At 38.9% G+C, this 26,655-nt stretch overlaps 2 protein-coding genes across 2 annotated transcripts; one reads left to right on the top strand and one right to left on the bottom strand.

Annotated features, from left to right (window-relative positions):
• The first annotated feature begins 774 nt into the window (after positions 1 to 774).
• spg7 (SPG7 matrix AAA peptidase subunit, paraplegin) lies at positions 775 to 5,191 on the top strand. The gene is made up of 17 exons (XM_072464967.1): positions 775 to 1,073; positions 1,169 to 1,271; positions 1,351 to 1,440; positions 1,868 to 2,109; positions 2,184 to 2,323; positions 2,431 to 2,533; positions 2,611 to 2,736; positions 2,808 to 2,970; positions 3,057 to 3,230; positions 3,312 to 3,436; positions 3,556 to 3,658; positions 3,736 to 3,846; positions 3,916 to 4,031; positions 4,162 to 4,318; positions 4,404 to 4,567; positions 4,722 to 4,799; positions 4,871 to 5,191. Exons 1-17 carry the CDS (start codon positions 858 to 860, stop codon positions 5,072 to 5,074), a joined length of 2,415 nt encoding a protein of 804 aa, XP_072321068.1. The 5' UTR covers positions 775 to 857; the 3' UTR covers positions 5,075 to 5,191.
• Positions 5,192 to 5,529: 338 nt separating this feature from the next.
• Positions 5,530 to 21,057, bottom strand: cdh15 (cadherin 15, type 1, M-cadherin (myotubule)). Its single transcript, XM_072465560.1, has 14 exons — positions 20,790 to 21,057; positions 13,619 to 13,774; positions 12,579 to 12,734; positions 11,966 to 12,110; positions 11,069 to 11,250; positions 10,244 to 10,372; positions 9,983 to 10,165; positions 9,223 to 9,467; positions 8,892 to 9,028; positions 7,891 to 8,121; positions 7,435 to 7,674; positions 7,080 to 7,231; positions 6,810 to 6,998; positions 5,530 to 6,243 (listed from the first exon to the last, which is right to left on the bottom strand). The coding sequence occupies exons 1-14, from the start codon at positions 20,838 to 20,840 to the stop codon at positions 6,043 to 6,045; spliced, it is 2,397 nt and encodes a 798-aa protein (XP_072321661.1). The 5' UTR covers positions 20,841 to 21,057; the 3' UTR covers positions 5,530 to 6,042.
• Between the last annotated feature and the right edge of the window lie 5,598 nt (positions 21,058 to 26,655).

Genomic DNA, 26,655 nt, shown 5'->3' with positions numbered 1-26,655 from the left:
TGCACTTGTTATATCCAAAGGCCAACACTTTTGAGATAAACGGTCTTTGCTATGCAGTTCCAGGGGCATTTATTAGCCTTTATTAGTAAGCAAAACGACAACTTAAACATATTTTAGAACGCACATTGATAGTATGTCCCCAATGAATTATGATATCATGGGGCCTAGCAAAATAAAAACAATCAAATTATGCGAGCAAATGTGTTAGACACAGCGCCATAGATCCACGACTGTTTTTAAAAGACTTATAGCGCCCTCTGCTGACATCTTTCTGGAAAATGCATTAATTTGCTGATTACGCTATTTATACGTTTATATTTAAGCGTTTATTACTTAAAATTGGTGCTGAAATTAGAACGGAAGTAAAGAGGAAGCACGTGAATAAAGTGTCTACAATACTAAAGTGAGAATTACAATTATAAAGTCAAAATTGCATTATTGCTCAGACTCCGTATGAAATGGCTTTGTTGTTGCGCTTCTCACGCCTGACCAGTAGGGGCGGTATTTGCTTTCAATGTCAGTTGTGTATATTTTTTCCAAGCGCTAAAGCCTCAAAGAAGAACCAATGTTTTGAAAGAGTAGCCATGGATGTATTAGCTCACCAGCTCAATGCGCTGTTATGAAAATGGTTTAAGTAACTTTGTAATTTTGTAAAGGTGCACAGACGTGTCGTTTTTTTAACGAATGCGAGTTTACTTACAGTTTTCGTCACGCAGAACCGTGAGTAAAGGCAATCGGTTTGTGAAGGACAAATATAGCAACCTTTTTTTATTTCGCTCACATAAGAGAGATAGGAACCGACTGTGTTTAAAAGCAGCTAGTCATGTCAATCTGAGTGATAAATAGGGCATATTATCATGGCATCTGTCCTGCATCACGGCGCTGGACTGTACAGAAAGTACTGTAGGTGCTTCATAAGGACTTTGACAGAACGAAAGTATCATCATGCTCTGAAGAAAGGACCAAGCAACAATGTTAAACATATCCTATTTAGGAGCCAAAATCAAGTCACAAAGACTCTATTATCAAAGTCTGAGCGCCTGCTATCGGGTCCAAACCATCACTTTATTGAGGTAAGAACATTTGTCTTTAACGTGACCTCTGAACAACAATATAAACTGTGTACTTAACATAATGATTCTATATTTATGTTTCTATTTTCTGCCAGAGTCTACTTTTTCAACCTCTGAGTCCAAGATTGACCGGAATCAGCGCAGACTTAATTAAGAGTCATTTGCTCAGGAACCCAGTTGGTTTGATTAACATGTTAGGTACTGTAAATCAATCTTTTATCTTTTCAATGTGTGGACAAATGTTCCTTTTCATTCATTTGTAACTTATTTGTTATAGGATCAAGATATTTTTTCAACACCTCCCAGTCAAGACAGGAGAATAAAAAAACTAGTGGTCCTAAGGGCAATACTCCAGAAGAGGATGAAGGTATAACTAGGGATGTTAAGATCATTTGGTTAATCGACAATTGTGATGATTTAGATCACAATATAATCGTAAGAACAAAAAATATATAATATCAGAACAAAAGCAAAACAAAATCATTTCCGTTCAGTCTTTGCGCAAGTAAAGTAAACCTAAATGTAAAGTGTTTGTTTATGTCACGTAACTTACTTTATCATCCAGAAGGTTTATAAAGCTGGTCACATACTATAGAAATGGTGATCTTCTGCAATGTGACTAAATGTGAATGAAGGATTGCAATTGTTTGGTGTCAGTAATCTGAAATATTTAGAAAATCTGAAAATTCTCAAAATAATCGTAACACTAGTATTTGATTATTGTGACGTCCCTAGCTCCAACTAGATGTGTGTTTGGTGATATGTTCATACATTTAAACTTCTTCGGCTTTCAGAGGATAAGAAACGTCGAGAGCAAGAGAATCAGATGTACAAAGAACGTCTTCGAACTCTGTTTTTTATTGCAATCATCATGAGCTTGCTAAACTCTATAAACACCAGCGGTGGCAACATCTCCTGGAATGACTTTGTGAACGAGATGTTGGCGAAGGGGGAAGTGTCACGTGTACAAGTTGTTCCTGAAAGTGACATTGTCGAAATCTACCTTCATCCTGGAGCCGTTATCTTTGGGCGACCTGTACGTTCAATGTGTGCTGATTTGAAAACAGGACAGAAACTTGGCTTTTTTCAAATTTCTTTATGTTTGAACAGAGGCTGGCATTGATGTACAGAATGCAGGTCGCCAACATTGACAAGTTTGAGGAGAAGCTCAGAGCCGCTGAAGAAGAGTTGAATATTGACTCAAAGGATAGAATTCCAGTCTCCTACAAACGCACTGGATTCTTTGGAAAGTAAGAATGTGTTGCTTTTATTACTTTACATCAAAATGACTGAATCTGGAGTTGTATTTCTACCACTAAAATCAGCTTTAGTCTAATTCAAGAACCTTGTTTTGCAGTGCTCTCTATGCTCTTGGGATGGCAGCTATTGGTGTGGCCATTCTCTGGTATATCTTCCGTCTGGCTGGCATGGGAGGCAGGGAAGGTGGATTTAGTGCATTTGTGAGTAACATCTTCAAGTAATATTTTGCTATGTTTGATTTTTTCATGCATATAAATACACATTATTTTGACTCCAGAATCAATTGAAAATGGCAAAGTTTACCATTGTTGATGGAAAATCAGGGAAAGGTGTGAAATTTAAGGATGTTGCTGGAATGCATGAGGCCAAGATGGAAGTGATGGAATTCGTGGACTACCTTAAAGTAAGATCATTTAGAGTGTAAAATTGTTGATGTTTTGACAGTCATTGACTATAAAACATATGTGTTGTCAGAGCCCAGATCGATACCTACAGCTTGGAGCTAAAGTGCCCAAAGGTGCCCTGCTGCTGGGGCCCCCTGGCTGTGGCAAGACTCTGCTGGCAAAAGCTGTTGCTACTGAGGCCCAGGTACCTTTCCTGGCTATGGCTGGCTCTGAGTTTGTGGAGGTCATTGGAGGTAAGTGTTCACAGCAAACTTTGTACTTAAATTACACCGATGCATTTGTCAAATCTTTAAATTTAACATTTGTCTTTTTATTATAGGTTTAGGTGCTGCCAGAGTGAGGAGTTTGTTCAAAGAGGCCCGTGCCAGAGCGCCGTGCATTGTGTACATTGATGAGATTGACGCTGTGGGGAAAAAGCGCTCGTCCAATATGTCCGGCTTCTCTAACACTGAAGAGGAACAGACTCTCAATCAGCTCCTGGTCGAAATGGATGGTATATTGAACTCAATTATTTTGTAAATAAATATTTATTTATATAAATACACCATATTTCACACACATACTTTCTTTGCAGGAATGGGAACAACAGATCATGTGATTGTACTCGCCTCCACCAACAGAGCTGATATCCTGGACAACGCTCTCATGAGGCCTGGTCGACTGGACAGACACATTTTCATTGACCTGCCCACTCTACAGGTACATTTATTGACATGATTAAATTAACTATATTTTTGATAAATGTATGACATTAGCAATCCAGTGGTTGTATTTGTACATTTGCTGTATTAAAAATATCTGTACCTTCTTACACTCAGGAAAGAAAGGAAATCTATGAACAACATTCAAAATGTCTTAAACTAAACCAGCCAGCTAGTTTCTATTCTCTACGCCTGGCTGAGCTCACTCCAGGCTTTAGTGGTTTGTCCACATTGTATTGGTTTATCTTCTGATCATAAAGGTACTCTTTACTACTTGAGATGTATTTTTTTCTACAGGTGCAGACATAGCTAATATTTGTAATGAAGCAGCGTTGCATGCTGCTAGAGAAGGCCATAAGTTCATCGATACAATGAACTTTGAATACGCTGTGGAAAGAGTAATAGCAGGTACAGCAGTAAAAATGATTTTGTTTTACATACAATTCTATTAAATTTGTTGTTTTGTTATGTTGGTAGGAAGTGTAAAGAAGAGTAAGATCCTTTCAAAGGAGGAACAAAGAGTGGTTGCTTTCCATGAGTCTGGACATGCTGTAGTTGGCTGGCTACTTGAGCACACAGAGGCACTCATGAAGGTAAATCCTGCCAAACTGTTAAAGATGAGCTACTTTATTTGATTAGGAAACACTAATCAACACTTAAGTTGTAACCTACCTAACAAAAGTATGTTAATGCTGACATATAACTCTTTACTTCACATGTTAGGTGTCCATTGCACCACGGACAAATGCAGCTCTGGGGTTTACCCAGATCCTGCCTCGTGACCAGTTTCTGTTCACGAAGGAGCAGCTGTTTGAGCGCATGTGCATGGCCCTGGGGGGACGGGCGGCTGAAGCCATCACCTTTAACAAAGTTACCACAGGTACTACTCGAGTACAGTCTAGTGTCTTAGAAATATGTTTGTATGATTTTGAACCAAAGGACTGAGAATATTGAACTACTTTCAGGAGCTCAGGACGACCTGCGTAAGGTGACCCGTGTGGCTTACTCCATGGTAAAGCAGTATGGCATGAGTGACAGTGTGGGGCAAGTGTCTTTCCCAGAGACTGAAGAGCAAGGTGCTGTTGGCCGCCGCCCTTTTAGCCAAGGACTGCAGCATCAGATGGATCATGTACGTAGCCAATGTCTTAACACAATAAATAAAGCTTAAACCAATATTTTCAATAGGGTGAGGTTTGGTTGATGGTTTTCCATCATTGCATGATGGAACCAATGCATTAAATGTGTAAAATAAAACGTATATAAAACATGTTTCTCATGTTCAGGAGGCGAAGATGCTGATAGCACAGGCCTACAGACAAACAGAGAAGCTGCTGCTCGACAACCGTGACAAACTTTTAATGGTAAATCTAGATGATCTACTCTATAATCAGCCTAATGAATGAGCATTAAACCATGACCTTTTGTGTTACAGTTGGCTAATGCCCTGTTAGAGCGTGAGGTGGTGAACTACGATGATATCGAAGCCCTTTTGGGTCCTCCCCCTCACGGCCCAAAGAAGATGATTGCTCCACAGAGCTGGGTGGAGGCAGAGAGAGATAAACAAGACACAGGAGAGGATTCATCTCCACCTCCTCGCCAACACCAAGAGGACGATATCAATCCTCAACTGCACTGACCTTCAGATGAACTGACCGTGCTCAATGCAGTGTAATATAAACAAGTCTAATTCTAGTCTTGTTTTCTGCCGAATACTGGATAGTCAATAAATATCAGTAACTAGTGCTTAAGAACATCCAAGTATATAGAAGTATATCTAATAGCGTATCTTCAATATGGTGGCTGTTTGTCTCTGCAGCTTTGAGAACTGTGTGTATTTTATTTGCTGTGAACTAATTGGAAAACCCTTTAAATCTTGAAGTGAGTGTATGAGATTGAAATTTGAACTTGGGGTAAATGTAGTAAAGTTATTTACATAAAATGTATTTGCATAAAATTATCCTAACTTATTTTGACCTGCTGTGAAAGGTTATTGAGCTTGCAAATCACCCACAAGGAAATAAAAATACGAGAGAAAAAAATGCACATTTATTTTGTAAATCAGTTAAAACTCAAAACAAAAAAGTGATTCCTCCGTTGAAATGAATAACACAGAAATGTGAAAACATTTTTGGCATTTTCTTTTGATATTTTAAAGAATAAAGAAACAACTGGAATGGAGGATTAACAATAAGAAAATCAAACCTCAGTTTTGTCTTATAAAATCAATTGTAAAAAAGAAAAAGAAATACATTAAGTTTATACATCTCAGACTGAATGCTCCATCACTGATATGTCTGAGAAAACAACAGAAACAGTCAATACGCGTGAGTTACTGGTCACAGCTCTGTCCTTACAGCTGTGTAATATTAATATCTCCTGAGCGAAAGTCACAATGTTTTCCACCAGACCATTGGAGTAGTATCAGCCCACAAACTTCATAAGAGGCACATTATATTCAAGTCCAGTTTTCACTTTAATTCACTTTCCCTTGGTTCTTGCTTCTCTGTCTCTGTCTTCTCTGTCCTTCAACACAAACTCTTCAAATGCTCCCAGAGAAACACTCAAGCCATACATGTGTTCCTTCATTCTGGCTGTTTTCCATCCTTAGCGTGGGTCGTACAAATTGGCCAGTTTCTTAAATCGAGGGCCCCAGTCGTTGAGGTAGTCATAGTCCTGGTCTCCGTCTGAGCTGCACGAGGCGATGGAGCTGAGGCTTCCTGCCAGTGAACCCTCTCCCTCGAAGTCATAGATCAAGGCTGTGTCATAAGGAGGCACATTGGGATCATTGTCTGCAGCTTCCAAGCCCTGATAGAAGACAACAAAAACAGTCAATCGAGATGAGTGTGTTGTAGGTTCTACGGCAAAAAAGTGAATCGCTTTTTATTTCACAAAAAACACAAAACATAGTCGAATCTCTTCCTAAATATTCAGCTTCAATCCGCATGCTTTTGCTGACAGAGGATTACTGTGATTGGCTTAATTAAAAAACCCAATCATATCATTGACGATTAAACATTGAATCTTGATCTCAATTAAAATATGATTAATTGCCCAGACCTAGTATGTTCACACAGACAATAATTGTAATTCCTTGGGTTAATTGGACGTTACCAATTTGAGTAATGAATAAATATTTCATACTCGTACAATTATACAAAATATTTAGATTCAGACTTGAGTAGAATTCATCTAGTTAAGGCTCTTTCCATTGTTAGTTAATGAAATCAGTATTTGTGACTCCAGGGTATGTTTTTGAATGTGTTTCCTTGCCACATTATGTGTTATATAATACAGTATATACTTTATACATGGTTAAAACATCAAAAGGCCCATAGTTAACAGTCCTTAAAAGTAAAAAATGCGGCCCATACATCATTGATATAGTCCTCGATGTCTGTTGGATCCGCAGGGGGTCTTCGGGGATAGGTGGGTGAGGGCAGATTGTGCGGTGCGTCCCGCCTCACAGGCTGCTTCCCTCTTGGGCCTGGGACGGGACAGTGAGAGCCAGGGGTGGAGGGAGCGTCATGGAGGTTCCACAGCATATCGATGCTGAAAGCATTCTACAAATCAAAATGAATAAACATTTGTCTATAATGCAAATATGAAAATAATGCATAAAAGTCACATATTTTAAAACATACCTCGTCCTCTTCACCACCACCCTGCTCATCATAGTTGAGAACATTGTCACGGATATCGTCCTCTGAATCTCCAATAAGCAGACGGCCTGTTCCTTTCTTTATGTGACGCCGTCCTCCACAAGAGGTTATGGCCACAGCCAGAAGGAGCAGCACTGTATCACAACATAATTCATATTTTACAGCAGAAACACAACATTTTAGAGAGGTTTACATTTCAAGCAGTGGAAGTGTAGTGCAAACATTTTCGTCAGGGATGAATGAATATAAAGTTTGAACGTCTTCAATCCAAAGTAGGCTATTCTTCATGATTTACCATTTTGTTAATAGTTTGCAGAACATTTGACCAGTTACTTACAGAGCAGAAGTGCGATGCAGGCCATGATGATGATGAGAGCGATGAAGTTTATTCCCACTGTGGCCCCAAAGATGGCCCCCGCCTCTGACTTGCAGTCTCCAAAAGAATCACAGAGGCACACAGTGACGTTGAGTTGGGCTATAGCACCGAGCACTGGACTGCCCGAGTCGGACACCAGCACGGCCACCGCGTACTCTCCTGTCTCCAGGTCCACCAGCGGCTGAAGCATCGCATGAGTGCCTGAAGAAGAATATGCTATAGGTTTCAGTGATTTATATTATGGTGGCACAGGCAATCCTTATTTAAATAATTAAAGAATCGTTTTGGAGTAGTTATTGCCTCTTTATAATTAAAAACAGTCTTCTTTTTAACAGTTTTTATAGAAGAGACATGACTATTTCACCAAACCTAATTTTCAGTTTACAGTCTCTTCTATTGAAGGGATGCATTTCATACCATTTATTTGAATGACAGTCCAGTTGATGGACATCTCCTCCTGCATTTCAAAGATAAATGGTGCGGCATGGGGGAAGAGGTCTTTGTCAGTAGCCGTCAGAATCAAGCCTGAGTTCTTCTTGCGTGCGTCTTTACACACCGTGCCGCTCAGGGGGTGGAGCTCAGGGGCAAAGTCATTGGTCTCCTTCAAAGTGATGGTCAGTGTGGCAGTCGTGGACACGCCGCCTGAATCTGCACAGGAAAAACACGCACAGAGCATATGTTTTGTTTAGTACTGATAGAGAAATGACACGACATTACCACAGTTGTTATTTGGTCCAGTAATGATGGTAAATGAACTTCTCTTTTCTTTTTTCTAATACGTCCACAATCAAAATCATCATCACAGAAAATCATGTTTCTATTGATTATCATTCAAAGACATAAGAAGCATTTACACGTTTAATGATTTTGTTGACCAATACTGTACAAAGCTAATTTAATTACTTAGAGGATCAATATATACATTTTCATGTGGTGGGTCAGCGGCCTGCTTACAGTTTTTGTTTCATGTGGATAGGTCCAGTAATGGCAGGACAACAAACCTGACATACTGAGGAACATTTCAGGCATAAGCAGGTGGTGGACCCTCATTAGAAAAGTTACATACATAATATTTCTGACTAATATTTCTTGTTAATCAATGTTGTGGTTGACAAAGGCTCATGCCAGTAATTATCTTCAAGAAATCAGCAATGACCAGTTAAACCTACATTGATTTTCTTTCAATTCATGTAATTCATGTTTTAACTAAAACTTGATCCTCATAAATAGTCTTTTATTGTATAGTAAGCATAGAAGCAGGAAAAACATACTATTTGACTAAATCTTCCAAACAATATTGATGCAAATATATGGCAACCGAGTCTAAAAGGTTGATGGTTGTGCAAATTACACTAATATTATCAGTTAGTACCACATTATTTATGTTTTAATTTTCTCTGTATTTTCTTCAGACTGACCTGTGACCTTGACCGCAGCAGTGTAGATGTTATTTTTTACATGTGGGGACCTCATGTTGAACGTTCTCTTCACGCTGATGTTGCCTGTCACTCGATCAATGTCCAGCCATCGTTCCGGGTCTCTACTGATTTCATACCTGCAACAAAAAAGCATAACATGTTAAAAACTTAAAAGGTATTATGCAGATTATTTATGGAAAACTGAGGCCAAGGCACTGTATGATGGGGCTTCAGTGACATTCAGCTAGTTTCTCTGTTGTTTCTTTTAATTATGTACTTAGAAATGTATAGATACACACAAATATACAATTATTATTATGTATTTACTCACCTTAGTTCTGAATTGTCAGGATCATAAGCAATGTTAGACTTGAGAATTGTTCCGGGAACCACAGACTCTGGCACCACAATCTGTATGGGATCTTCTCTGAAATGTGGGGATTCGTTCTCATTCACAACGGTCACTATGACTGTGGCAGAGCTCTCGGGGACGTTAGGAGCTTTATTACTCAGAGCGTTGACATTCTCCACAGTGAGAATCAGGGTGTGCTCATACTGTGCTTCATAATCCAAGGGCTGCAGCGCATAAAGAAGCAACAATGTGTTACTATGGTGTAAAATGGTTGAAATTTTACTGACTAATGAACAATACAGTAGGAATTAATGTTCAAACCAGGTAGAGGTAAGAGTACTCACAATAAGTAAACCAAAAAATCTGTAAACTCTTCTAAATATATATATATATATATAAATAAATATATATATATATATATATATATATATATATATATATATATATATATATATATATATATATATATATATATATATACTTAAAGAACAAAAGAACAGATGTATGGAGTATTACTGCTCTCCACATACGCAAATTGAAAATGTGATGTATTTTAAAACTCAACCACTAGATAGAGCTGCTTGAATGCTTTTACAAGGCTTCAGAATGATTTGACTGAAGTTAACATTTCACTCACAAAAACAAGGCTATTCCAGGCCCAGCTCTAATGACCCAACAAACCAGAGCCACCCCAGACCTAAACCCTTTGTAAACATCCATGTCCATCAGCCAGACGCACCTTGACCACAGTGAGTATGCCCTGGTTGTTGGAGGGGTCTGTAGTGATGGAAAAGCTTCTGTGTGGGTCATTGTAAATGGAGTATTTGACCTCCCAGTTTCCTGTGCCTCTGTCGTCTCTGTCAGTTACATTGACCCGGCCGACCTCGTAGTCATGTCTGTTTTCCACAGCCAGCATGTTGTACTGCAGAGTTTTGATCCACACATTACTGCATAATTATGTATGCTGTTAATCAATACTGCGTTGTTGTTTGACACTTACTTTGACAGGGCTGAACTGAGGGGCATGGTTGTTGATATCGGCTACATGTATGACTGCCACGCCTTCACTTGTCAGCCCCATGCCTCCCATATCAGCCACCTGCAGTTTCAGCTTGAAGCTTTTGACAACCTAAAACAGAAAGCAATTTGTAATTACCAGCAGGCAGCTGAGAAATGTTAAAAGTATTATTAAAATGTAAATGTGACATGTTTAAAAAAGTAACAGACCTGTCAAATTCATGGCTCTAATCACTTTAAGAGTAAAATATAATTAAAGTTCTTTGTTTAGTCAGATGTTAGATCTATGTTTCCTCAAGACTATGTCGCAATATAACAATTTAGTGAGAAAAAACATGAGAACGTACAATTCACAGTTATAAACATTGTCATTCAAGGACTCTAACCCTCAAGGACAGAAGTATCCAAACTGCTGTTCGGGGCCAAATGTGGCCCTCTGACCAACTTTTATTGGCCCTCAGACTAGCTATCAGTCATGAAGAGGTAACTCAATCCTGCTCCTGCTTTTGACGTTCACACTTCACTGTGTCTGGTTAAATCTACCTGTCACTCACTCAGAGTTAATCATCGGCTCTTCACTTATGGGCTGGAAAAAAGTTTGGTCTTTTTTGTGACCAGCTTTTTTAAATCTGAATGATAATCGTTCTACATATTCCACTTCGGTCCCTTCTCTACAAACATAACTTTACACAAACTTCCCTTTTACACATCTAGATAAATGTGGAAGAGCAGTTAGCTACACATTACAAATTGTTTTGATTATTCCTGCAACCGTTTTATCTTCATGCAAGACTCCAGCTGAAACTACCTCTATGTCCAACCCCACGTCTCTGGTGTAAATTGCTCCAGTCTGGTTGTTGATCCCAAACATCGTCTTGGTTACGGCGTTGGCAGGGACACTCTCTTGGGACAGAATTGTGTAGCTCAACATAGCGTTTTCAGTCATGGGGTCATCTGCATCTTCAGCAGACACAGACATCACCGACGTTCCTGTAAATACATGGAAAGCATTAAAAAACCTGGAAAACAATATTTCTAATGCAGCGTTGTGTGATAATTCCTGCAATTGAGGAAAGGACAAGAATGATTTGGATCAATACATTAGTTTGGGTTCCAAACCAGGGGGTGCAGGGACCTGGGAGTACACAAGCTTGGAAAGAAAATATGAACTGAGTAGTTTCTGCAAATGAAAGGTTCATTGTAGGAGGTAAACTACTAAAAAAGATGTATACTTACTAAAGAATTACTACGACACATGATGTACAGAGGAAAACAAATTGAATATCCTCCCTGTGTTCTTTGGAGGGGGAAGTAATTAAGCGTTTTAATCAGTTAAAATGTAAACAAATCATGTCTTATTTTTGTACTTGTGAGTATGGTACAAACTGATAGGTTCTTCCCAGACGTCCTATGATTGAAGTGACACAAAAGAAGGGAATTATGGCTTTCCGATCATGTTTTACACTGCAATGAGCTTGTTCCTTTATCAGATATTTGACCAAATGCAATGAATGAAATGAAAATCAAAGGGACATCAAAGGAATTCAGAAAAAGCAACAGGCCATGTGAGATGTTTTGGGGAATAAGTCAGGCCATATGGCAAAGGTTTAGGCATGCACACATGTTTAACGTTTACCACTAAATAAAGGAATAATAGTTTCAAAAACAATTAGCACCTACAATACATTTATAACCAGTGGCATACCTGGAATCGAGAACTCCGCCACCAACCCCTCGAATTGATTTTGAGTGAATTTTGGTCTGTTGTCGTTCTGATCCAGGACCATTATCTCAATTGTGGTGGGATTCTCAAGTCTCTCTCCACTGGGGGACAGCGCAAATGCTTTGAGCTGCAACACACGGGACACACATGCTTGCACTTTAAAAACACTTCAGAAATACTCATGAGATTGTTTTTTGTTTTCTTTGGGATAAATCATGTGCCCAACAACAATCAAATAGCTAACGGGTCGCCCCCCATTTGCAGACAAGTGCGCGACATATGTGGGGAAATTGTGTGAGGAAAAACGTGCAGGATGTTTGGTTCATTATTGCGAGTTACATCACGAGTCATCTGGTTTGAGACATCCTGAGGTTTCTCCCTGGGTGCCCATTAAGGTCCTTAGAGTCTGACCTTTGAATGTTTGTTACCGCTGTCCCAGACACTGATGTATGTTCAGAGGCAGAAACACGAAGGGCGGCTTTCAAACACATGTATCGGCTCATTCAATACATTCTTGCTTTAGGTACAGTACATGCTTCAGCTGTACGTGTCAAATGTTGGAGTGATTTAACACACCGCGAGTCATTTCTTATACCGTAAAGCTTCTGTGTTTCTCTCGGTCCAGTGGCCGCTTGCTCCGGATGACCCCAGTTTTGTCGTCAATCTCAAAAAAGTTCTTAGGTTCTTGGTCCACTCCAGCTCCCTCCAGTTTGTAGATGACCTCGCCGGTGAAGATTTTGTCCGATTTGATCTAAAAACGGCGTGAAACGAGTGAGTGAATGGTGGACATCACAGCCACTCGGGAAAGAGCAATGAAAACCATATGTTGTAACACCAGATGTGAGTGTTGACAGTTTGGGACTTTGGGACTGGAGTTGAAGCCTATAGAGGCCATGACTTAAGACAGGAAATGACAATCTAAACTAACTTATAATCTTAAGAAACTCTATGTATGCGTTTACCAGTCCCTGGCTCTGACGTACTGTCTCAGGTGTATATGTGAACCACTACTGTATCAAAACTAAAACATGCACAGGCTGTCACAAGAGAATTTACAAGAGAATATATCAGGGATGCTTCTAACCAGTTCTAACCAGTTCTAACCAGTTCAGTATTTTTACGTAAATACAATTTCAGACCACAGTCTGAAATTGTATTTACTGCCTTTATTTAAGAGGTCACTCAGATCAATAACACATTAATAATCATATAATTTGACAACAGAGGCAAGACAGCAATAAGGAACAGATAGGAAGTTCATATTATTATTATTTTGGTAAATGTTCTACTTATACTATTAATTTTTACCCGTTTATGATAGATACATTTGTATTCATTATTTCTGTAGAGTTCAGGTATTTTTGCAAAGGTTTCTGCCTTTTATTGCAATACTGCCCTACTGCTGTTGCAACACTCCTACAGTGATTTGTGGCGGTGGAGCCGATGGCACAGATTGACACTAGGGCAGACACTTCTGTCAGTCTGCCCCAGGGCAGCTGTGGCTACATTAGTAGCTTACCACCACAAAATTAATCAATCATGTGTGGAAAGACAATATCGAAGACTACTGTATTATTATCTGGACTATTATCAACATCGTTTCAGTTTAAATTAACCACAGATTGACTTTTGTACCTGGACAAGATCTTCTGGAACCTGCTTGCTGTTTTCCAGGACTCTGATTGGAGGGATGATCCAGTCTCTTTTTACTCGCCCACTGCTGTGTCTCCTCCATGGGTGCATTGTGTGAAGCTCTGAGTGTCTTTGGTGAGTCTGTGATGAGGTCCAGGCCTGAAGAAGAAAAAAGCATCAGCTATCATGGCTCCAAAAAACATAGAGTGTAATAAAGTGTGCAGGATAAGTGACAGGAAAGTGCATCCTTCAGACATGCTCAGTGAGGCAGATAATCTAAATTTCAAATCCAGCATAGATTTTCTCATGAAAGATACAAATTATGTCATTATAGAATTGTGCAGCTGCTGAAACCCATGTCAGGAGTCATGGCCGCTGCGTTCACCGGGCGGGGCATATGGGAGCACTTTAAGCCTCGGTCTGTCTCTAATGTGGAATCTATGGGATTGTCTGGGGCAGGGGGGCACACAGGTCCCCCTCCTCGGGTTTCACTCACTGATACACTTCTTTGTTGGCTCCTTTTGAACTGCGGCCATATTAATCTCAAGACAGGGAAACACAAACAACCGCGATCAGTTCACAGCCCAGCTCCACAACACACACACACACACACACAGACTCACATGTGAGAAATGCACTCTGCTGCAGCTGTCGTTCATGGATTTAGAGGCTGTGCTTTCCCACCCGCATTCCCCCTCACCAATACAAAATTCCCCCTTATGTTAGGCCCTGCACCTGACCGGGACTTTGGGGTCACCTTACGGCTTTGCAACGCAGTAGGAATTCCACTGATACATACATGATCTCTCACACATCACTGACATCTGCAACATGCACAACATTAAACACCCCCACATTTGTAACATGCACAACATTAACTTGCTTCCTCTGATATCTCTCCAGTGGGAATGAAATTGATTCAGCACATTTTCTCATAGGTTTTAGCTGCTGAGGAGGAGATCTATAAAACCATATAGAGGAAGTGTTCCCTTGCCAAAAAGCTCTGTCTATATTTGTCACACTTACACAGGCTACAGCACAGAACCGGATGCTGATGAATGAACTGTTTTATTACTGCACTGGATTTAAAAGATGAACTCCAGCAGTATTTTTCATAAATCCAAATGCCACCTCATATGCAGTCATTTATAAATATTCCTCCTCATATGCAGTCATTTATAAATATTCCTCCTCATATGCAGTCATTTATAAATATTCCTCCTCATATGCAGTCATTTATAAATATTCCTCCTCATATGCAGTCATTTATAAATATTCCGGAATTTACAAAGTTGTCTTTGGTAATGTAATGTAAATGCTGCCATCACTTTATGCTATACTCCGCCCCATCATGGATCTATTAAATGAATGGCCCCCACGCGTCTGACGGACTATGTTAACTTTAGTTGACAAAAACCTTAAGTAATTCACATTGAGAACATGGCACAGTCAAGTTTTTTTGTAAAATCTTTGAGAATCCTATTCTGCTTAAAATAAGAAAATCCATAGAATATAAATGCTCATTGAGGTCATTTTATTTCAGAGCTGAAACTTTGACTGATTTATACAACGTGTCCAACTTTTACAACTTTTTGATGTCACAAGTTATTCTGGTACTTTTGTGATGTGATGCTGGTTATGCCTATTTTTGCAACACTGGTTACATGAGCAAAGCAACATGTAAATAAGTACTAAAACAACAAAATTCTAAAATAAATAAATAAATAAATACAAATATAAAATAAATAATAGCCTGTGTCCAATTCCAGACCACTGCACACAAAGTAGTGAATGTCCATTAGGACCAGAGACAGAAGCAGGGTGCAGCCTCTTTGAGATAAGCGGTGGATTCATATTATGAGTCGTTGATTTTGTTACAGGCCCGACTGAAGCCTTGCCCAGTCCCTAGGGTGTGACGCTGATATACTTCCCTTTGGCACGCGGCTGGATGGTTCAGGAAGGAATGGCAACGACGCCTGGCATCTGCAAGCCGAGTCAAAGGGTAGGCTAATCTTAGACCAGGCCCTTTTTTTACTTTCATACCTTTATGGCTTGTGTAGCCCTCGTCATTTACACACTTACATGTTGACACACACATTACGAGGAGATGTGGGCAGAGTACGCAACGATATCTTCCATTATTGTAGTCCTTTAATTGAAGCGCTTGAAGGTGCAGTATTCAACTGTTCTGTGGAGGAGTCAACCACATGTCTGTCTCCATGAAGATGTTAATGCTTTGCCTGGAATGTTGCACAATATGGAATTAAACTTACATATCTAATAGTGAAACTTCAATTGAAAGTAAGAAGACTATTGAGAAGGGGGAACGCTTTGAGAAGCCTACTGAGTAAAATATTGAGTCCAACATTTAACACAGCAGTTAATGAACAACACTTTCACACTTTCTTTGCTCATTTTACAATTGGGCATCTTTACATAGACATTCACAACTGTAGGCCGTGAAGAAGTGTCTATCTCAAATAATAAAGTGGCCTATGTTCTGATAAAGGCTCTTGTTTGGTCAAGGCACTCATCATTTTACCCAAGAACACAATTCATCCAGTAAGTTTATTTTTATTTGTCATTAAAGTGCATATGACAGGTTTTTATGATTGTCTAATTTTGACTTTATGTGGTGTATTTATACGTATTGTAAATATAAATGAAATGTTTAAAAATCAGTAGAAAATTGCTCCCTCCACGGGGCTCTGCTGCACTGCTGTGTGAGCTACCGAGGGAGAAGTGCACTTCAAGCACTTTTGAGCAGAAGTTTAGTGATGTGTCAGTTCAGGTGTACAGATAACTACACAGACGTGGAAATATTAGTTAGTACATTTAAACGTTTTTTTTGTTTATTTTGTTATAAAGTCAAATGTTTATCTCTGTGTAGAACTGTAGATCAACTTTGAAGTTGTAATGACATAAACTGAAGCACAGTATTGGTGAAATGACACTTGTTTTTCTAAACACATTTCAGTTTATGAGAACAAACGTTATGTAATTTTTTTTTAATCGATCCAGTAATTGCTTCAAAACAGCGTAGGCTATATAAAGCTATCTATTTCTTATATTTTTAATAGTTTTATGTTTTACGTTATGTTCGGCCCGTGACCCAGCCTGAGCGTCGAAATTCGGTCCGCGGCCCAAATGAATTTGACACCCCTGTGTTACTGGGTCATTTCCTCGTGTGACGTTATACATGTATCTAAACGGCATTTTAGTTCAATGATTAGTCTGACCTGTCATAGGCACAGAATAATGAAATAAGCCACCTCCTTACTTCATTGCAATTGGTTGAATTCACCACTCTCCTCAGCGTTTGACTGAGGCTGACCAATAGGAGAAGAAGGTGAGGAAAAGTCTTTGAGCATAGAACTGCATTAAACAGAAAAGCAATGAATCATGATTAAACAATCTCAACAAAAAACAAAAAAAACAGATTGTCTCAGGATTTATTTTTTATTCCGTTAGCATAAAAACTGCTGTATTCTTTCTTTTACTCAAAATCAATGAACACTCTTGGGTTTCTTAATGGAGAACTTTCCACTTTTTTACATATTTCAAAAACACTCTTTCTTCTCTCACCTTCCAGGGCCCTGAAGGAATATAAAAAATGACCTAAAACGCCCAAGAAATAAGTTGTATTTGTAACATCACACATTTTATTTATGCCCCGGTTGTCGACGCCTCCACCAAAGGCCTACAGACTCAGTCTAATGCTTTTGCCAGGCAGGACGCTGTAACTCTAGAAAGTATCGAGTTATCAATTAGATTGATGAGACGGTTCTCTGACAGCAGGAGAGACGCCACACACAGATTGGGCTGTTTAAGGGGCTTTTCCCAAGTCCTTTTACAACATTTCACCTTTCACCCCAAACCCTCACAAAGTATGGACGGCTTGTTTGAGGATGATACGCTCCAACAGAAAGCTCTCTTGAGACACAACTGTTTACCTATTTTAATACGGTGGAGCGGTCAGTGGAACTGAGAGTGTAATTACATGGCCACAGTATGTGCTCTGCAGGTCTGCAAAACATGTACAGTGCACATTGTGTCATGAGTATTACTCATGAGTTGGACACAAATGTAAGTATTGGACACAAAAGGCTTTCTCTTGTTTTACACTTAGCTTTTACAGTTTTGGCGTTCCGTGAACCATCAATGATTCGCATCAGTGATTTTTTAACACATCTGTGATGTTTCTTAACCACTTAAACTGAAGTGGCAAAATCTGTAGGCTGTGCAGTTTTAAATCTAGTGGCTCTCAGAAGAATGTGGAGGTCAGGTCAGACAGTGACTTTAGGACGTCCCTGCTGCCGAGGGTCACACAGGTGTCCCCTGGACTCTTCTGCTCCTGCCACACTCAGCAGACAAAGTCACAGGGCTTATTCTGGGAGCAAATATATCTGCTTTTCCCGTCTGAACACATTTTTAATATAAATTTAAAGAAAGTTTACTTTTTAAGGCTATAAATATTAAATTTTCAACAAACTTTGCTTATAACAGGTCAAAAGCCAATTCCTTTATAAACACATTATTCACTGGGGACACCAACTGGCCATGCCCACCAACTGACCCACTTTATTTAGAAGAATGCTAACAACAACTGTCACTACTGGCTCCTCCACGCCACAGTCTATAAAAAGTAATAAGGCAAAGAAAGGAGTGGAGGTAGACTTGTTGTGAGTTTTTATATGATGTGATCATAATGTACGTGCCCCTTCAGACTCCACAGGTATCACACAAGTCCTATGAGTCAGGTTCTAAATCCTCTGACTGATTGTTTCCGATGAGTGAGACCTCAGCACCAGCTGGCCACTGCAACACTCTTGTGATTTGTGCGCGATTTCATGGTCCAGGAGCGCCCACTCCTCTCTCTGCGGAGGGGATTACAGAGCGGGACAAATGGCATCACGTATGCATCTGGGAACAGCTGTGTCTGTTGCCCACTTCCAGCGTGCAGCAGGCCTGTCTGAGCACCGCGCTCAGAACAACTAGAACAGCTCCTCATAATTAAAGAAGAGCAATGAAGCTCAACCGAGAGCCAACAGGTGCCAGCTGCTTATGGTCCAAATTATTTATTTTATTTCAGTATTTATGATACTGTCACTTTTTTACTATCTGATCGATGAGTAAAAGTGCTTTCTTTGCTTCCTTTTACCTGTTATCCCCCAAAGCATAATCTTTACTTAGCATTATTTATCCTTAATGTGTCAGTAGCTCTTGTGACATTTGGTGTTGCCACTTAAACCCACGGCAGCATCACAAATCAGAGCTGAAGTAGTTTACTGCAGCTCCTGAACTCTGGTTACAGTCTTGCTGGCCTCCACACTCATGTTTCAATTTCAATTTTATACAAAAATGGTGTCTAAACTAAGAGAAGGATTCCTCTTGCTTGGGCTACTGTTAGTTTAGTGAGAGTCATTGGCTTTCCTCTCCCAAGTGTAGTTTTTTCTCTTAAATAGTCAATGACAATTCTGTCCCAGTTATTAGCTTTTTTAAAATAAAACAATTTGTTCATGAGACAATTAAGGGGGAGATGCTTTAAAACAGAACACAGTGTCTTTGACTGTGCCAAATGTGGTGGATGTGAACTCCATGAATCCGGGATCCTTTGTGTGACATAAGCGATCGTAAAAGTGCTACCAAATAATCAGCCCCCTTTTCTGTACCATAGAGTAAATCCTTGTCTTACTCTGAAAGTAACTGGCTGCTGTTTCACTCAACAAACCTGACCTGGACTCCCTTTGTTTCTCCAAACACAGTGAAAGACCGATGGCTCTGGAGAGTGCTGTGGTCAACATGTCAGTTTACATTGCCATCCTTTGCACATCCCATAATGGCGTCTGCTGACAGAGGCCACTAATGAAGACCCAGGACCTCCGAGCACATCTGGAGTCTGGTACCTTTCAAATCACTTCATCATTGTACATTCACATGAGGCTGTAAAGTTTGGATCAACCCAGAGCGCAGATTGCAGTGAGCCTGTTTAGGAGCTTCTGTTAATAACCAAGATCACTCCATCAGGATTTCACTCAGGTAGAAACATAAACTGTATATTAGAGGAGATGACTGGAGAAAGGGCACGTGATAACTAAGAGCAGATGAGACAGGAAGTGAGGATCAAATGGACCTATTGGCCAGAGAGAGGAGACTAGAACAGTTTCACACTGCCACATTCACAACATCAAAATTGAGACAAAACCAGGACAAAACTCCAAACTAAACCTGGAACCTGGAAACCAAGTCTACATCAGAACAAAAATGGGATGCAACATTTAGGCTTGTCAAACATATCCATTCCCAGATTGTAATCAATACAAAAACGAGATATCACAACTAGATACTCACTTGAATCAATATCTATACAGGAAAATCACAAAAACAGGACAAAACTGGACCTTTCCCAAATAGCTTTGGAATGGTCTTCTTGAGATACATAACTATAACATGAATAAGATCACATGGCAATAATGAAGAAAGTATAAGAAGAGTTTTTTTCTGTTTCTGTTTATTCTCTTAAAAATATTACTTCATTGCAACAATATGGAATCAAAATGAGTATTGGGTAGCAAGCCTTCAGGTTGGGGGGAAAATCAAATTTGAAATTGTAGTATCATGGCAACACCAAATAAGTGCATAAATAGAAGTAATAGTTGAAATAATGAGTGAAGTAAGATGTAAAGAAACAGGTGTCATGATAGCAAACATGGACACACATCAGAATATACAAACGCATTCTAAAATCTGCACTTAACTTAGATATTCTTATAGATTCATTCTAAATACCACAAATTCTATCAAGTATCAATCAAGTCAAACTACCTCTTAAATGTGCATTCAACTATTTTCAAGTATTTGAACAGCGTATGTAACATACGGTGCTAAACTTATACAGTTACTTGTGTTTGCAGTTTAGCAGCAGAGTCTAAGCCACGACAAATGTGCCGGTTTCTGTCAAGCCCCAAAGAAAAAACACACCTGATTTAGTGTGGGCAAAGCTGAGGTGTCATATTATAACAAGAAGTGTCACTTTGTAATTGATAGCAGAGACTAAAACAACTTTTCCACCATGACTTTGACAGACATTTTACAAAAACACAAATTAACCGCTTTCATCAATCAATCATAACACAATATTTAGCAACTTTCACTCAATTTGAAATTTCCTTACCTGACTAATTAGACTCCCAAGCACCGCCAACAACAACATCCGCCCCTCCATCCTCAACAACAGCCTCTGATGACAATCCACTGCTCCGAAACTTTTCCTTCAAACACAAATCTCTCCTTCCTTCTCGCTCTTTCTTGTCAATGATGCAGTCTGTGTCTGTGTGTCCCCCGGTCCGTCTCCCCAGCTCCTCCCTGTCCATTGCTGGCCCATGTCTCAGAGTCAAACAGGGGGCTTGAATTTCAGCAGCCGCCCTCCCCTGGACCCCACGCACATGTGCTGTCACTCACGGTGCAGCGGGGAGAGGCAGAGCCGGCTATAGGATGAAGAGGGAAGGCTGCAGCTGTTGGGGGTGCAGACAAGAGACAATGTCCACACCAGCAGCCTCAAGAGTAAACTTCATTTGTGGAGCATTTAGCAGTTCTTAAAAGCACATATGTAGCAGGCCATCATGTGTTTAGTCAGTGTCGATATATTTAGCATAGGTGTAGTCAGCCAAGTGGCCAGTTTGTGAAGAAAAGTTGAAGAAAACAAGTTGAAAATAGCAGGAATCCTATGCAAAATATCATCAATATCCAGATTTGCATTCAAAACGCAAGGGAAACCATAAAAAGAAGAATAAGTCAAATCATTACTATTAAATTCAGCAAGCGTTGTCCCTTGTTCACAGTATGGTTGTTGAAATGACTCCTACATATGTCACATCTGCTGCTCATGTCCAACCAGGAAGAAACTCCATAAACTTCATAAAGTGTCTAACAATCGAAAACGAGCCAGGAGTTTTAGCTAAATCTTAAATGTCAATTATGTCATAAACATTTACAAACTTACAAAAAATAACGGGTGTGGATCAAAATCATCCAAATGGAATGCAGTAAGCGTATACTAATATACTGTAAAGAATTGCATATGTGTTAATGTATATAGAGCCTAATGTTAAACCAATAACTATTTTATCGTTCAAGTATTCTTATATAATATGATAGAGGTATTTACCTGCAGCTGTTTGTTGGATAGTTCCACAATTTGTTAACTTTTTACATTGCTTTTGCCCATGTATCTCTATGGAAACGGTCTTGCTGCACATGCTAGATTCTGCTCAAACAAGATGTGCGTTCAGGTGATTCTTTATAGTGACCATGAACTGCACAAAATCCCATTAGTTTTGTAAAGCATCAGAAGGTTGTCAAGAAAATTTTCGTCCAGATTCTAAAATAAGTACAGAAATTAGACATCATTAGAGCCGGTATTATTACAGGAAAATACAAATAAGACATCGTTGGACCTTTCCTGAAATGTTTAAGAATTATCTTGATTTAAATCCGAGCAAGTAAAAGAACACATGTGAAATTAAAGAATAAATGTTTTTAATTATCATTGTGGCGTGTATTGAACATTTTCCTTAGTATAAATTGTGATTTTTGACAACATTACTCATACAACAATAAACCTGTAACGTGATCCCACAAGGAAAATCCTACAAATATCTCTCAGAAGTTGGTACTTGTTAAGTTTTGAATGTATTGGAAGCAGTAGAGTTTTGTAAGATTGTCTCTAAAGGAGTTCATGAAGTCATTAGTTGTGGATTTGGGGACTGCGCAGATCTAAATTCTCTGCCGTGATACTGGAGCTCTGAGCAGCTGAGGCCTCCTCCTTTGTACAGTCAATAAGAGGGCCTTTATTACAGTCACTTTAGGAAGCCTCCATGGTTCAATGGCATGCACATCCGCTGCCTCAAATGTAAATCAAACGAATTTCTTTACATTTAAATATCTTCTAAGCGTTTGACCCTCATCTGCTGGGCTCACTGTAGTAAATCATGTATTATAACGTGCAATTCTCACATTAAATTGGCGTCAGATGCCATTTGAGCTGTAATTCCAACGTCTGACTGGACTGGCTTGTGACTCCATGTGGCCAGATTTAGCATAAATGTCATTACTTTTTTATTTTCAAAAACAAAACAGAAAATACAAAACGTGACACAAAGAAAGAACAAGACATCAAAGGTATTTATTTCCATTTTACGAACATCAGTTTTGATTTGTGTCCAGGCTTTGATTGTTGGTTCAGTTTGTGTCATTCAAACTACAATCTGTGCTTATTAAGACTTATCTTGTCGTTTCCAAAATGTGACACTGAGATATAGAAAGAAAGGCAAATTTACAAGCTCCATCTTTTCATAGGTCTTTGGACATGTGAGCTCTGCAATAAAAGTACAATAAAATATTTATAGCCCTACTCTTAAAATTCGTTAGTGGCTCAGCAGAGCTTTGTTCTCCAATCCCTCCTGTCCGGACCAACCTTCAGGTTTAAGGGTTGCATTGGTAACCTCGGCTGTCCAGCTCAGAGCCCGACACATTCACAACATTCACACGCTGTGCTTTGATCTCCTGCTATTTAAGACAGTCTGTCAGAGCACTGGATGAAGATCTATGGCTCTCTATGGGCGATGTCAAAACACAGGTATTCCTACGAGAGAGAGAGACGTGCCAGGACTTAGAAAAAAGACACTGACAAGAGACGAGACTGTCAAAAAACTTTGGGAAAACTTAAAAGTAAAGATTGGTCGTGTTTGAGCGTAAGAACTACTATGTCAGAGTAGTTTTCTCTATTATTTAAGTCTTTTATCATTCATTGAGTTGGTACATTACCTGAACTATGGATTGTACTCAAATGATTGACTTAATGCACGTAGGTTTATTTTACATTTAGTTTTTAAAGGAAATCTTAAACACCTAAACACAGTCAAACACTAATAAATAAAATATAAGGTCATATAGTTTTTCTGTTTTTTCTTGTAGTTTGATTGCTCAATGTTCTTGATCTGGGGGGCAAAACATAGAAAATCATTTTATGAACCTCATTACAATGTAGACATTATTATGGCAGAATTATAGAGTGATTTAGTCCAAACTAATTCAAATGTTTACATAACTGAATAGATTTTTGGCTGCATCACAAAGTATAATGATATTTCTATTAGTTCATTTGGCCAAAAGTTGACAAAAGGAGAACTTGTGAGTGTGGACAAGATGCACTTTTCTACTCAACGCTGTTCTCCAGTGGAATCAACACCCTCTTAGCCCGGGGTCAAAGGCCGATACAGATCTTTGGAAACTTAACAGTCCAACAAAAGCAGTTGTGTAATTGCTTGTTTGTTCTCAATGATTTCAAGTCCATTGGATATTGTTGATAGCATTGTTGGAAGTGTGTGTTTGTGTGATCGTACACTGGTCTGGAGTTCTGTGCCATATCTTATGTATAGTGTCCATAGACAGAGAATATGGCGAGGGCGTTACAGGCTCTGCAGCACCTGTCTCTGTCATTTCAGTCCGAGCAGTTGGCAACAGACACGCTGCTGTTTGACTTTACATCTGTAACAGTAGACTCACATATCACAGAGGGTGGTTTTGATTTGTCCTTTTTACTCAAAGTAATCCCTCCAGCTCTTTTTAAATACATATTCTCTAAATAATTAATAACCATACCAACAGGTTTTAACATTTTTGCCAAAATTCCACACAGCACAACCATACATACTCATACAAGAACCATTTGTGTAATAAAACAAACAAACAAACAAAAATATACACCAAAACCAACAATAAAGGAAAAAACGAAATAGAAAACAAATTCTAACTTAAATTCTAAAGAGCAAATATTCAATTTTCTTGATCATTTGTATTGTATATACATAGATTATCTGAGCACAACAAGGAATGAAATATTTTGTATTTTTTCATATTAGTAATTGCTATATTTATGAAAATGTATGAAGGTTTCTTTTTTTAGAGACAAGAGTTATGTCTACATAGGTAATAAAACATTTGTTGGATAAAAAAAAAACATGTTTAAACAATAGAGCAATTGTAGAACTGTAGATAGCAAAGAAAACAAAAAAACAAATATACGGCTTGTTTTAAATAGACGACAATAGAAAACAAGAGATAGGTGTAGAATAATACACTCCTGATCCGGGAAGGTCTTTCCATATGGACTTTGGTGTTTCCGGTTGGTGAACAATGCAGTGTGTACAATAGGTCACTTATAGGGTCAAGAAACGTGTTTGCAAAATACATTAGCAAATGCATTGAGACTTTCACGTTTGATAAACTACTATTTTATTTTTTATAGTTTAGTCTTTGAACACTTTGACTGCGGGTATTGGACATAGGGTCAAATTATGTAAAATTATCAATAATAAAATAATAATAAAACCACCATGAATGTAAATTAGGACCTTGTTACAGTCAAAAGGAAGAGATGAGGAAGCAGCAGAGAAAGCTTTGAAGGAAGTTAGTAACCTGTTAATATATAAACCAAAATGGCTCACAATGAACAAAATGTAAAATAATAATGTTTCTTCTTTAATGTAACCATGTGCCTATAAACACTCACCAGACCCTCTTTAGATAATGTAAGGAGTGACAACACAAGCTGAATCTTCACAGAATATGTAAATGTTCACTGTACATGTGCCTGGTCTCGTCAGATCCCACTGAGGTGATAATAACATGATAATAACATTGAAGGACAAGGTTGGAGCTTTGCACCCAGAGGACCAGGTGTCATGGACCCCACTGTTCAGGAACTAAACACCCATCTCTCCAGGACGCAGGAATATTCTTTTCGTAGGTAACTTCGGACACTTAGCCAATCAGAAGGCGAGCAGCTTCTGGGTGGGAGTTGACCTAAAATCTGGTCTCCTCCCACCAGGACCTCGAGATAACATTAATGAGGAATATTTATTATGATCATTATTATTATTATTATCATCATCATTAACAACAACAACAACAACAACAACAACAACAACAACAACAACAACAACAACAACAACAACAGACCATTTCCCCCACTTCTGCCAAATTAGATGCAATTTTAACCAATGTGATGCTACAGATGACCGTAAACACATATTTGTCATGGCTGTCAGATTGTTACAAATATTTAAAAAACAGGTTTACATAGACATTTCAAATGGAAATGTCCATGTTTACTTCCCAACTCTCATTGGGGCACTTTAGTTTCATCTGGTTCAAATTGAGTAAAAACCTTCAAGTGAGTTTTGTGATTCAACAATTTCTTGATTAGGCATGTGCGATACAGACAATTATATTATTTATGTTCACACTATTTATTGCATGCCTATCAAATATGATTTAAGATATGTATCAGATTCAAGATATATCAGAAAATACAAAATTACATTGTATTGTTTTGGGCTTAGTGGATGCGTAATCCCTCACATGTTCAGGAAGGTTCCATAGAAAAAGACATTTGAATTCAGTCAAATGGGGGGAAAAAATCGTTTTAAGAGCGATTATATTTTGCCCTTCATCCAAAGTAGTTTATTTAGTTCCTCTGACTGAGAATGTAGTCATAGCCTGAAAGGAGGAGCTTACTTTTGTTCAGTTATTTTACTGCTTAGTAGTTTATAGTTGAAATAGATATGTTTTATAATTTAGTATTCAAATAATAATGTATTGTATTAATTTGATGCACATCACATCACAACACTTTTAATCAAATGCATGTATTTGCAGTTACTTTGTGTTCCTGCAGAGGGCAGTGTTGTCCCATCTAAGCGGTCAGTCTGAAAGTAGCAAAAACTGAAAAGATTTGTTTTCCTGCTTTCTAAGAAATCCCAGTGAGGCACAAGACACAAAAGTAGACCTTAACATTAGAGGCAGTAATGACAATGGATCTGTCAGACAATTAACAGCGCTCTTGCTTCCCAAGAAGGAGTTTATGGGTTCGATTCCCGGACCAGACCAACATCGCATGTTCTCCCCGTGTAACCGTGGGTTCTCTCCGGGTTCTCCGGCTTCCTCCCACCGTCCAAAGACATGCATGTGTTAGGCAA

Source organism: Eucyclogobius newberryi, unplaced genomic scaffold (assembly GCF_026437365.1).
Source record: "Eucyclogobius newberryi isolate DKJ021-1_F unplaced genomic scaffold, fEucNew1.0.hap1 SCAF_5, whole genome shotgun sequence".
Lineage (NCBI taxonomy): Eukaryota > Metazoa > Chordata > Actinopteri > Gobiiformes > Gobiidae > Eucyclogobius > Eucyclogobius newberryi.
This window is presented reverse-complemented; position numbering and strand designations above follow the sequence as displayed.